This window comes from Microcaecilia unicolor, chromosome 1, assembly GCF_901765095.1.
Source record: "Microcaecilia unicolor chromosome 1, aMicUni1.1, whole genome shotgun sequence".
Lineage (NCBI taxonomy): Eukaryota > Metazoa > Chordata > Amphibia > Gymnophiona > Siphonopidae > Microcaecilia > Microcaecilia unicolor.
In genome coordinates this window covers 365,919,328-365,932,689 of record NC_044031.1, presented here as the reverse complement: position 1 = coordinate 365,932,689, position 13,362 = coordinate 365,919,328, and the positions used below count along the sequence as shown (strand labels likewise).

Genomic DNA, 13,362 nt, shown 5'->3' with positions numbered 1-13,362 from the left:
TTGAGTCTCCTTAGTCACATCAGGGAAGAGACTAACTTTTAAACCAAGGAAACTCTTATCCTTATTTTGGAAGAAAAGTCTCATCAGCCAGTTTTTATCTGGCGACAAGGCTACTGTGGCAATTAATGTAGAGGGTTGGATTAATTCAGTATCTGAAGCTTCCAATATCAAAGAAATATTCAAATCTGGCTGCTCTTGAGACACCTGGCGCTTCAGGGGCAAATAATATATCTGTGTAAATGGTGGAACCATTTCCTCCGAAGCGCCAAGTGTCTCAGTAATGTATTTTCTAAGCATTTCCCTTGGTAAAACACCAATTTTTTTTGGAAAATTTAAAAAGCGGATATTATTGTTTCTGGTTACATTCTCCAAGAATTCAGTACCGTCTCCTCAAAGAAGTTAAATCTTTAATCATAGTCTCTTGGTTTAAATGAACCTCTTTCACTTGTTTTTCCAATTCTTCTTGACATTTCGATATTGTCTCTATCTTGAGTTCAGTCTGTTGAACCTTGTGGTCCATATTAGACATTTCTTGAGATAATTGTTTAATTTGTGGACTTAAGGAATTCCCCAAGTCCACAATCAAGGTGTATAGAGTCTCTAGTGTAATTTCAGTAGGTTTCCGAAACTTAGGAAAAAGTACCTCTGTAACTGCAACAGCGGACTGTAGTGTTTTATCTCCGGTCACAGCTTCCGTCTGGTGCTGGTTAATAGTTGTCATATCTCCCCCTCGAGAGGCACCTAGATCGCAAAAAAGGTCCACACTATCCGCAGTTCGACTCTCCTCCTCGGTCCTATGGACGACTGCACTCTTCGGTGGCGTTCTGCTAGGATCCGGCGTCGACGTGCTCGCTCCCGTGGGTTGCGGGGGAGGTGCCCTATCATCGGGGCTGAGCGATAGCTCCAGTCCAGCGGTCTCCGAAATGGTTCCATTTCCACCCGGTCGACCTAGCGAACCTGCTCCCGGTGTTCCTGGTATCTGTGCACCGCGAAGGTAATTAATCATTGTGGATTGTAAAGAAAGACTTTGCCGTGGAGGGGCAGCAGCGGAGGACAAGCGGCCCCTTCTCTTTGGCATTTTGATTCTCGGAGCGTTGCTGAGCGTCCGAACTAGTCAGCGGCCATTTTGAATCTCTCGAGGTGTGAATTTTACCGCCACCATCGATGACTTTGACTTCGCCGACGCGATTTTTCCGTCGATGTCCTCGAAGGTCCCGAGTGGATTTAAAAGTGTGGTCGGTGCGGCCGGCATATCTCGCAGACCGACACTCACGCTTGGTGCCTCCAGTGCCTCGGGCCGGAGCACGATACCAAGACGTGTACTTTGTGTCTCGGTCTCCGTAAATGGACACAGGTAGCGAGTCAAGTTCTTCGGGACCGTCTTTTTGGAACTTGTGCCGGCCCCTCAACGTCGACTTCGACGGCATCGGTATCGATGTCCACGAAATCGGCACCGATGGCATCGACCCCAGGAGCACAGGTCCCGTCGGCCCGCCGGTCCCCCGGTGAAGGCAGGGGTGAGAGGCCGCGTGGGCAATCGGCCCCGGTCACTCCCTCTACCCAGGGCCCTCGGGACCGAACCCTGTCGGACCCGGTCCCTCGAGGCCGAGGGGGATCGACCTCCTCCTCAATTCCACCAAGCGCCGATGACGGGCACCGCAAAAAGGCGAAGAAACACAGTCATCGGTCGCCCACGATGCATCTGGCTCCCAGCGCCGGAGATGAGTCGACGCCGAGGAAGCGGCAGTGTCGAGAGGAGAGGTCCCCCTCTGTAGTAGAGGTACCGCAACGTCAGGGTGCCAGCACTTCGGTGCAGTCTCCTGGACCCGAACAGCTTCCGGCACCGACGCCTCTACCGGCCCCCTCGCCTTTCCCGACAGCGGGCCTGGACGAGTGCCTCCGAGCCATCCTTCCGGGGATTCTGGAAGGGCTGATGCGCCAGACTGTGCCGGGGCTGGGGGTGCTTGCGCCCTCGGCGCCGTTGACTGTGGCGCCGGCGTACTCTAGCCCAGTGCCGAGGCCTTCGACGCCGACGGTGCTTGCGGCACCGGTCTCGACCGCCACGCAGGTGGAGTCGACGTCGATAGAGGGAGCTTCATCCCCACCGGCGCGGGAGTCCACCGCTCGACGACGCCACAGCGGCCTCGGTGCCTCGACGTCGAGCCGGGCCCGGTTGAGGACTGAGCTGCACGAGCTCATGTCCGACACCGAGGAAGAGGCCTCGTGGGGGGAGGAGGAGGACCCCAGATATTTCTCCTCAGAGGAGTCTGTGGGCCTTCCCTCCGACCCCACTCCTTCACCAGAGAGAAAGCTCTCGCCATCTGAGAGCCTCTCCTTTGCCTCCTTTGTCAGGGATATGTCTATTTGCATTCCCTTTCCCGTGGTCTCTGTGGATGAGCCGAGGGCTGAGATGCTCGAGGTCCTCGACTATCCATCACCACCTAGAAAGTCCTCCACGGTACCGTTGCACAATGTCCTCAAAGAGACACTGCTTCGGAACTGGTTGAGACCACTATCTAATCCCACCATCCCCAAGAAAGCAGAGTCCCAATACAGAATCCACTTGGACCCAGAGTTAATGCGGCCCCAATTGCCTCATGACTCGGCGGTCATGGACTCTGCTCTCAAGAGGGTACGGAGTTCGAGGGATACCGCCTCGGCGCCCCCGGGGCAGGAGCCTCGCACTCTGGACTCGTTTGGGAGGAAGGCCTACCAATCTTCCATGCTCGTGACCCGCATCCAGTATTACCAGCTCTACACGAGCATCCACATGCGGAATAATGTGAAGCAACTGGCGGACCTGGTTGACAAGCTCCCACCGGAGCAGTCCAGGCCTTTTCAGGAGGTGGTCAGGCAGCTGAAGGCATGCAGAAAGTTCCTGTCCAGGGGTATATATGACACCTGCGACGTGGCATCTCGTGCTGCGGCCCAAGGTATAGTGATGCGCAGGCTCTCATGGCTGCGTGCCTCTGACCTGGACAACCGCACCCAGCAGAGACTGGCCGACGTCCCTTGCCGGGGGGATAATATTTTTGGCGAGAAGGTCGAGCAGCTGGTGGACCAGCTGCATCAGCAGGAAACCGCCCTCGACAAGCTCTCCCACCGGGCGCCTTCAGCATCCACCCGGGCTCGGCAGGCTGCGCCCTATGCCTTTACCAAGCGTAGGTACACCCAGCCGGCCCGAAGGCCTCGGCAGGCACAGGGACAGTCCCAGCGCGCTCGTTCTCGTCAACAGCTTGCGCCTAAGCAGCCCCCTGCGCCTCCACAGCAAAAGCCGGGGACGGGCTTTTGACTGGATCCATGGGAACATAGCCGCCCTCAAAGTGTCCGTACCGGACGATCTGCCGGTCGGAGGGAGGTTAAAATTTTTTCACCAAAGGTGGCCTCTCATAACCTCCGACCAGTGGGTTCTCCAAATAGTGCGGTGCGGATACGCCCTGAATTTGGCCTTCCCTCCACCAAATTGTCCCCCGGGAGCTCAATCCTTCAGCTCCCATCACAAGCAGGTACTTGCAGAGGAACTCTCCGCCCTTCTCAGCGCCAATGCAGTCGAGCCCGTACCACCCGGGCAGGAAGGGCAGGGATTCTATTCCAGGTACTTCCTTGTGGAAAAGAAAACAGGGGGGATGCGTCCCATCCTAGACCTGAGAGGCCTGAACAAATTCCTGGTCAAAGAAAAGTTCAGGATGCTTTCCTTGGGCACCCTTCTGCCAATGATTCAGAAAAACGATTGGCTATGTTCCCTGGATTTAAAGGACGCATACACTCACATCCCGATACCGCCAGCTCATAGACAGTATCTCAGATTCCGCCTGGGCACACGGCACTTTCAGTATTGTGTGCTGCCCTTTGGGCTCGCCTCTGCCCCACGGGTGTTTACAAAGTGCCTCGTGGTGGTAGCGGCTTATCTACGCAAGCTGGGGGTGCACGTGTTCCCATATCTCGACGATTGGCTGGCCAAGAACACCTCGGAGGCAGGAGCTCTCCGGTCCATGCAGTGCACTATTCACCTCCTGGAGCTGCTGGGGTTTGTGATAAATTACCCAAAGTCCCATGTCCAGCCAGCCCAGTCTCTGGAATTCATAGGAGCTCTGCTGAATACTCAGACGGCTCAGGCCTTCCTTCCCGAATTGAGGGCCAACAACCTCCTGGCCCTGGCTTCCCAGACCAGAGCGTCTCAGCAGATCACAGCTCGGCAGATGTTGAGACTTCTGGGTCATATGGCCTCCACAGTTCATGTGACTCCCATGGCTCGTCTTCACATGAGATCTGCTCAATGGACCCTAGCTTCCCAGTGGTTTCAAGCCACTGGGAATCTAGAAGATGTCATCCGCCTCTCCACCAGTTGCCGCACTTCACTGCACTGGTGGACCATTCGGACCAATTTGACCCTGGGACGTCCATTCCAAATTCCACAGCCCACGAAGGTGCTGACGACGGATGCATCTCGCCTGGGGTGGGGAGCTCATGTCGATGGGCTTCACACCCAGGGACTGTGGTCCCTCCAGGAAAAGGATCTTCAGATCAACCTCCTGGAGCTCCGAGCGATCTGGAACGCACTGAAGGCTTTCAGAGATCAGCTGTCCTGTCAAATTATCCAAATTCGGACAGACAATCAGGTTGCAATGTATTACATCAACAAGCAGGGGGGCACCGGATCTCGCCCCCTGTGTCAGGAAGCCGTCGGGATGTGGCGTTGGGCTTGCCAGTTCGGCATGCTCCTCCAAGCCACATACCTGGCAGGCGTAAACAACAGTCTGGCCGACAGACTGAGCAGAGTCATGCAACCGCACGAGTGGTCGCTCCATTCCAGAGTGGTACGCAAGATCTTCCGAGAGTGGGGCACCCCCTCGGTGGACCTTTTCGCCTCTCGGACCAACCACAAGCTGCCTCTGTTCTGTTCCAGACTTCAGACACACGGCAGGCTAGCGTCAGATGCCTTTCTCCTTCATTGGGGGACCGTCCTCCTGTATGCTTATCCTCCCATACCTTTGGTGGGGAAGACCTTACTGAAGCTCAAGCAAGACCGCGGCACCATGATTCTGATCGCGCCCTTTTGGCCCCGTCAGATCTGGTTCCCTCTTCTTCTGGAGTTGTCCTCCGAAGAACCGTGGAGATTGGAGTGTTTTCCGACTCTCATTTCGCAGAACGACGGAGCGTTGCTGCACCCCAACCTTCAGTCTCTGGCTCTCACGGCCTGGATGTTGAGGGCGTAGACTTCACTGCGTTGGGTCTGTCTGAGGGTGTCTCCCGTGTCTTGGTTGCCTCTAGGAAGGATTCCACTAAAAAGAGTTACTTTTTCAAGTGGAGGAGGTTTGTCGTTTGGTGTGAGAGCAAGGCCCTAGAACCTCGTTCTTGCCCTGCACAGAACCTGCTTGAATACCTTCTGCACTTATCAGAGTCTGGCCTCAAGACCAACTCAGTAAGGAATCACCTTAGTGCGATTAGTGCTTACCATTATCGTGTGGAAGGTAAAGCCATCTCTGGAGAGCCTTTAGTCGTTCAATTCATGAGAGGCTTGCTTTTGTCAAAGCCCCCTATCAAGCCTCCTGCAGTGTCATGGGATCTCAACGTCGTCCTCACCCTGCTGATGAAACCTCCTTTTGAGCCACTGAATACCTGCCATCTGAAGTACTTGACCTGGAAGGTCATTTTTCTTGGTGGCAGTTACTTCAGCTCGTAGGGTCAGTGAGCTTCAAGCCCTGGTAGCTCATGCTCCGTATACCAAATTTCATCACAACAGAGTAGTGCTCCGCACCCACCCAAAGTTCCTGCCGAAGGTGGTGTCGGAGTTCCATCTTAACCAGTCAATTGTCTTGCCAACATTCTTTCCCAGACCGCATACCCGCCCTGCTGAACGTCAGGTGCACACATTGGACTGCAAGAGAGCATTGGCCTTCTACTTGGAGCGGACACAGCCCCACAGACAGTCCGCCCAATTGTTTGTTTCTTTCGACCCTAACAGGATAGGGGTCGCTGTCGGGAAATGCACCATCTCCAATTGGCTAGCAGATTGCATTTCCTTCACTTATGCCCAGGCTGGGCTGACTCTAGAGGGCCATGTCACGGCTCATAGTGTCAGAGCCATGGCAGCGTCGGTGGCTCACTTGAAGTCAGCCACTATTGAAGAGATTTGCAAGGCTGCGACGTGGTCATCTGTCCACACATTCACATCACATTACTGCCTCCAGCAGAATACCCGACGCGACAGTCGGTTCGGGCAGTCGGTGCTTCAGAATCTGTTTGGGGTGTAAATCCAACTCCACCCTCCAGGACCCGAATTTATTCTGGTCAGGCTGCACTCTGTTAGTTGTTCTTCGTAGGTCAATTTCTGTTATACCCTCGCCGTTGCGAGGTTCAATTGACCTGGGTTCTTGTTTTGAGTGAGCCTGAGAGCTAGGGATACCCCAGTTGTGAGAACAAGCAGCCTGCTTGTCCTCGGAGAAAGTGAATGATACATACCTGTAGCAGGTGTTCTCCGAGGACAGCAGGCTGATTGTTCTCACCTACCCTCCCTCCTCCCCTTTGCAGTTGCGTTTGATCATTTTTGCTTGTCATTCAACTGAGCGGGAACGGTCACGCACGGGCGGGAAGACGGCCGCGCATGCGCGGTGGGCGTGCCCTGCGTGCGGGACCGCCCGTGAAGTTTTGTTCCGGTTGGTGGGGGCTGCCGTGGAGGGCAACCCAGTCGTGAGAACAATCAGCCTGCTGTCCTCGGAGAACACCTGCTACAGGTATGTATCATTCACTACCTTGATATACCTTGATAACAGGTTTCTGTAAGCCACATTGAGCCTGCAAATAGGTGGGAAAATGTGGGATACAAATGCAATAAATAAAATAAGATAGAAGACGATTCTTTTTTTGGGAAGGAACTGATTAACCTTTGTCACTTTTTAGTGTTCACAGGCTAGATCATGTCATTTCTAGTTTTTGTAGTATATTTAAGTGGAAAACAGTTCAAATTTGCCTATTGGTGATAATTAACTTTTGGACAATTGGAAGTTTTATGGCTGCTTATAGAAATTAATTGAAAAGCCACTGATCTATTTTAATATAAATGGCTATTTCTACCTTTTTGTGATACAGGGTTTTTTTGGATCGTTTTCTTCCTATTTATTAAACGAAACCTAATAGAGCAGCAGGCTGAGAATCAAGGGAGCCCAGTTCAAATCCCATTGCACCTCCTTATGATCTTGGCAAGTCACTTAACCCTCCTTTGCCTCAAGTACAAACTCGACGTCCTGGTACAGAAAAATACCTACTGTACCTGAATGTATGCTCTTTCAATAGCTTTTGAGTTTTCTTATAAAGTTATTATAATATTGTTTTAAATCTAATATAAGCAGTCTGTTTTCCATAAAACTGTTTAAAGATAATACATTTTTTATAAGAAGCCTTTGGGTATTTTAATTTTGTATTCTTAGCTTCTTGCACAGCAAATCTGTTCAATCTGAAAAATTTCAGTTCATAAACACAGTTGTGAAAATATGATTTTAAAAAACTGCAATACCTTTTACTTAAATTTTTAACTTGGAAATCACATGACTGAACATTGATATAAATTTGTAAACTGCTGTTTGTTTTGGGGTTTTTTTCACCCTAAATAGTTCCTTCAGTTTGAAACTCATTTATTGATTTTTACTATGGAGAAACAAAAGCACATTGTGGAGTCTTGCATTCACCCAGATTCTCTCTAGAAAATGTTATTACAGAATAGTGCCTTTGGAGGGGAGGGGGGGTTACAGAATATAGTATGATTTTTTGCTTTAACTTGTAAGAGGAATCCACTGTAGATTAAAACTGATTTAAACTTTAGTTATAGAAATTAAAAGAGGCGTGATAACTTAAAGGAACTGTTTGATAATGGGATTATTTTTTGTTTGTGTTTTTTAGAAGTGAATCTTTCAACCTTGGCGAATGTGCTTGCTGGAGTTGGAGCATTAGACTAAAGTGGCAGTGCAAAAGACCAGAATATGATTGGATGAGAAACACAAAACTGAAAAATAACTTTTGACTTCAAGAAAAGTTGAATTTTCATTTGTAATTGTTTTGTACATTTACAAGCTACAAGACAGATGAAGATAAAAAACAGTGTATGGCAATGAACTTTTCTGAGTTTAGAATTTGTTCGATGTATGAGTTATTTTTAAAAAATGCACTGAAAATACATTCCATCTTGAGTTGTATAAGAGAACATTTTGTTAAAAAAAAAGTCTGCCAAATAATTATTGTATTTCTTATTTTAACTTTTCCAAAAATATGCCCATTTCATTATCAAAGTATAAGTCAGAAATCTACAATAGTAAGTATAATGATTATATTTTTATTCTTGAATGACTGACAGTCAGTGGAAGGAAACAACATAGCAGCAATACTAGTAAAATAATTTTTTAGATGTTCAGTTGACAGTTGCTCCCAATATAATCACCAGTAATGTCTAGTTCTGATTTTTATTCTGGTGGAGACTTGGAAGCTCATTTTCAAAGCACTTAGACTTACAAAGTTCCATAGGTTAATATGTAACTTTGTAAGTCTAAGTGCTTTGAAAATACGTCTCTTGGGTAATTAAATTATTTGTAGTCTGTATTCTGCTACTGCCACATTTATGATACTGTACATCATGGAATTCCACTGTTGACCTTCATAACATAATAGAGACATTACATAATACATGTAAAGGCATAATTTTAATACTAAAAAAATGATGGCATGGCCCAAATAAAATCTACAAACCTTTTATTTGTTTTTTCGCATTTGTGACACACTAAGGGGATCTTTTAGCTTGCATTAAAGCTGATGATATACACTGAGATGCCCATTATATTCCTTATCGGCATCTCAGTGTTTAGTGCCAGCTGAGTTTTAGCACAAGCTAAAAAGACCCCTTGAGTCAGGTACTATTCAACAAGATTGTATACAATAAATCCCTGTCTGAAGACCTTACAATCTACACAGGTACCTAATCAACAGAAGATTGTTGCAGCACACAGTGGCAGAAACAGGGATTGATAGTGTCCAGGTTCCCAGCCAATTGCTCTTAACCATGCCTCCCTTCCCCCAAACTGTGTGGAAAAAAATCTTTGGAAAAGGCAGAAAGAAGATCTAAAGAAGGAAACAGAGCCAAATAACAGGCACACTTTTATTTTGGTGCCTTCAGTAAACTGTGATAATGAGTTATATATTTTTTTAAAGTTCTCTTTATATAGACCTGATAAAGTCCAGTATAATTCAAAGTGCTACATGTTTCCTTCATATGTTACTTTATAATTCAGAGCTCTGATTTTAAAATATGGTTTGATGTTATTTATTTATATCTCTCAGAATACTCAGGTTTGTGTCATGCATATGATGTTTTGATATAGGTACACCCTTAGAAACAAACTTGATGGTGCAATGAAGTAGTTGTACTTTCAGTAGTAAGACTTTTTTTAATGCTTAATTTCTTAACCATAAAAAAAGGTTTTATATACTGGTATTAAACCTACCTAAGTGATGCTCTCACTGTATCGTTTCCACATATACTGCTATTTAGGGGATTGTGATCTGCTTCTGAACATCATATAGATGATGATATGACCCTCAGCATACTGACTCCTACAATGATAACATGCAAGTTTGGGACTACTAAATGCATATAGATATTAAAACATGATGGATTCAGATATGTGCTTTTTTCTTTTCTTTTTCTTTTTACTGACTGTGCCATTTTAACCTAATGGCACTTTCTATCCAGGACATAAGTTAACAGAACTAGAGATACAATACTTATATTGCATATGACTTAATGAGGAATGCTCTGTATTTTGCATGTATATTTTTATATAATGTACATTGCAAACTTGCATGGACCCAAGAAAACTAGTTTAAAGTACTGAACATTTGTTCAGCTATGTTAAATACTGCATCTGCTGATTAAACAATGCAAAGGAGCAATGCAATGATTTTTGACAGCTTTGCAGACTGTGGTACCTTTAATTGGACCAATATTAGAAATATCTGCCAAATCTATACATGCTTTTGAGGTCACAAAGTTTCATCAGCTCAGAAGTTCATGTATGTCATCTTTGGATAAGTCCTATGTTGGACCAATACAAGATGCCACAGCCTGCAAATAACTCAGGGGAAGATGTACAGAACTCCAGAGCTGTAGGGAACAGTGCCAGAAAAAAAACAGTTGAACATCAAGTCAGAATTATCAACCAATGTTCAACACTAACAGCAGATGCACGCTATTAGTGTTAAGCATTAGTCAGTAAAGGGGTCCAAATGTTCCTGGCGCATACCCACAAGAACTGTGTGGTAGGCGCAGCTCTTGTGGGTATATCCAGTGATGCTTGAACCCCTCCCAACTCCCCCTCCAATCTAAAAACATCCCTGGGGGTCCAGTGGACCCCTCTCAACACCCCCCCCCCCCCTTAAAAAATATCTTGATGGTCCAGCAGACTTACTGCCCCCCCCCTGTGAACACTGGAACTGGTGGTCTAGTAAAATCCCAACTCCACAGATCCCTCCACATATCTTTAGTTTGAGGCAGGAGGAACACCTATTCCCCCTGCCTCTGGACCCGCCTTTGTCAAAATGGCAGCACACCCAGGGATGCACCAAGCAGGGGCTGAATGCTGCCATTTTGATGAGGGCAAGCACAGAGACAGGAGGGAGTAGACGTTTCTCCTGCATCCAATTAAAGGTATATGGAGGGGACTGGGGGGGGGGGATTTTGCTGGACCAGCAGGGTATTTTGGGAGGGGACCACCGGGCATTTCTTTTAGGTGGGATTGGGCAGGGACCATCGGGATTGTTTTGGGGAAGAGTTTGGGAGTAAGGGGCTGCGGAGTGACTACCCTTTCAGTGCCTGAGCCAATTAGCACTCAGGCACTAACAGGAAAAGTTAGAATTGGATACTACCGATAGCTCTTGAGTTGTCGGTAGTTTCTAGTCCTTAAGACGGGTTTTCCATGTGCTGTTTCTCTGCATTGCACAAAATTGCTAATGAGCTCATTTTAATACTAGTCAATGAAATGTTGCAAGCCCGGTTTGGTTTGAGCATAGGGCCCTCAGTTTTCTTACAAATACTCAAACTCTGGATTTGACCATCTTCAGAGAGTCATAACCTATATTGCAAAATATATGTCAACAAAGTTTAAATTATCAGTGATGGTTCATTGTGTCTGCCACATAACAAAAAAGTTGTCAGGACATTTTTATTAAAATTTCAATTCAGTTCTGATTTTGTTTTATCTGTATGCATAGAACATGTGAAATAAAATTTTTAGTGCAAGCACGGACATCATTTATCAGTGTCAGATTTATAGCTTACATCTTACAAGGAAGCTAATTAAACAGTGTCTGCCACTTCTCAAAAGTTTGAGTTCCTGAACAAGAAATAAAGATTTCTCCATTATCTATTCTGGTTATCTTTTCTTTCTTTTAGTTGTCTTTCCCTTTAGAATTGATGTATAGGATGACTGTAAAAATAGTCAATAAAAAGTTATAATTGTTGATTTTCATTGGTAATATACCAGAAAACGGGAAGGCATTGCAGTCTCCACACTGTATGGGCTGCACTTAAGGGCAGAAGGACAATTAAGTACAGCATTCACTAATTACCTAATACCTGGAACAATGGATTTTGATGTTTAGTGGACCATACATACGGTTGCTTGTAAAACATAATAGCCTTGTACATTTTTCACATTCTGATATCTTAAAAAAATCAGAATGTATTAAAGTAGAATGTTTGTTACATTGATCTACACAATATACATGCAGCAATGAGAAGCTATGATTTTCAGAACTCCAGAACTGGGGAATCAAAGCAGATCACAAACCTGCTTATTCGAAGGAGAAGACTGGCCATCTTCCAACACAAATCGGGAGATGGCCAGCCGTCTTCTGAAGCTGGCAAAATCTGTATAATTGAAAGCCAATTTTGGCCGGCTTCAACTGCTTTCTGTCGCAGGGCCAGCCAAAGTTAAAGGGGGTATTTCGGCAGGGTATGGAGGGTGGGACAGGGGCGTTGTTACGAGATGGGCAGCTTCGGCCGATAATGGAAAAAAAGAAGGCTGGCTCTGACGAGCACTTGGCCGGCTTCACTTGGTCCATTTAGTTTTAGGACCAAGCCTCCAAAAAGTGCCCCAAATGACCAGATGACCACCGGAGGGAATCGGGGATCACCTCCCCTTACTCCCCCAGTGGTCACGAACCCCCTCCCACCCAAAAAAAATGTTTTTTATTAATTTTTTTCCAGCCTCTATGCCAGCCTTGAAATGTCATACCCAGCGCCATGACAGCAGTATGCAGGTCCCTGGAGCAGTTATTAGTGGGTGCAGTGCACTTCAGGCCCATCCCCCCTACCTGTTACACTTGTGGTGGTAAATGGGAGCCCTCCAGCCCCCCCCCCCCCCGCCAAAACCCACTGTACCCACATCTAGGTGCCTCCCTAAGGGCTATGGTAGTGATGTACAGTTGTGGGGAGTGGGATTTGGAGGGCTCAGCACACAAGATAAGGGAGGTATGCACCTGGGAGCTATTTTTGAAGTCCACTGCAGTGCCCCCTAGGGTGCCTGGTTGGTGTCCTGGCATGTGAGGGGAACCAGTGCACTACAAATGCTGGCTCCTCCCACGACCAAATGCCTTGGATTTTGCCAAGTTTGAGATGGCTGCCATTAGTTTCCATTATTGCTGAAAACCAATGCTGGCCATCTCTAAAGCTGGCCCAAATGTAGAGATTTGGCCGGCTCTGACCGTATTATCGAAACGAAAGGTGGCTGGCCATCTTGTTTCGATAATACGGTCGGGATGCCGCTTTCTGGGGCCGGCCTTGAAGATGGCTGCCCATATAGATGTCTGGCCCTGTTCGATTATGCCCCTCAAAGAGAAACAATGTGTAAAGATATAAAGTAGTGTTATTGTTGCAGAGAACAGAGCGTTTTGAAAGACAAGAGCCTGACTTAGCCATGTTTTGCCCAAACCCAGGCTGCATCAGGGACAAACTGTTAAGTAGGATAATATAGCATCATAATTAACACAAAAAAAAAATAACAATATACTATACCAATAATTTTTGATTCTTTAAAAGTGGTATTGGTTTTGTGTTCTCTGATGTGGATACGATTTGACTGTTCTCTGCTTTAAACTACCTTTTTATGAGCAGTATGGTAAGGCTGCCATTAGTGGTTGCTGCAGCCATTTTTAATGATGTAGCCACTAAAGGCAGGAGCAAATGAGTGTTTGCTCCTGCCCCCATTTGACCACCAGGGATTTAAGGTAGGCGTAGGGAGAGTGCTGTTGTTACCCAAGGGAATTTGTGAGTAGGAGGGGGGGGGGGGGGTGGAAGGAAAGGTGTGCCTTTTTGCGGAT

The 13,362-nt window shown here is 47.0% G+C and overlaps 1 protein-coding gene across 2 annotated transcripts in view; it reads left to right on the top strand.

Moving 5' to 3' along the window:
* LOC115474405 (uncharacterized protein DDB_G0271670-like) overlaps window positions 1-11,406 on the top strand; it is a 655,547-nt gene extending 644,141 nt beyond the window's left edge. For both annotated transcript variants that reach the window (XM_030209864.1, XM_030209856.1), the window contains one exon: window positions 7,897-11,406. In XM_030209864.1, coding sequence (XP_030065724.1) covers window positions 7,897-7,952 — 56 coding nt within the window. In that variant the 3' untranslated portion in view covers window positions 7,953-11,406. The remainder of the gene's footprint in view (window positions 1-7,896) is intronic.
* The last annotated feature ends 1,956 nt before the right edge of the window (window positions 11,407-13,362 follow it).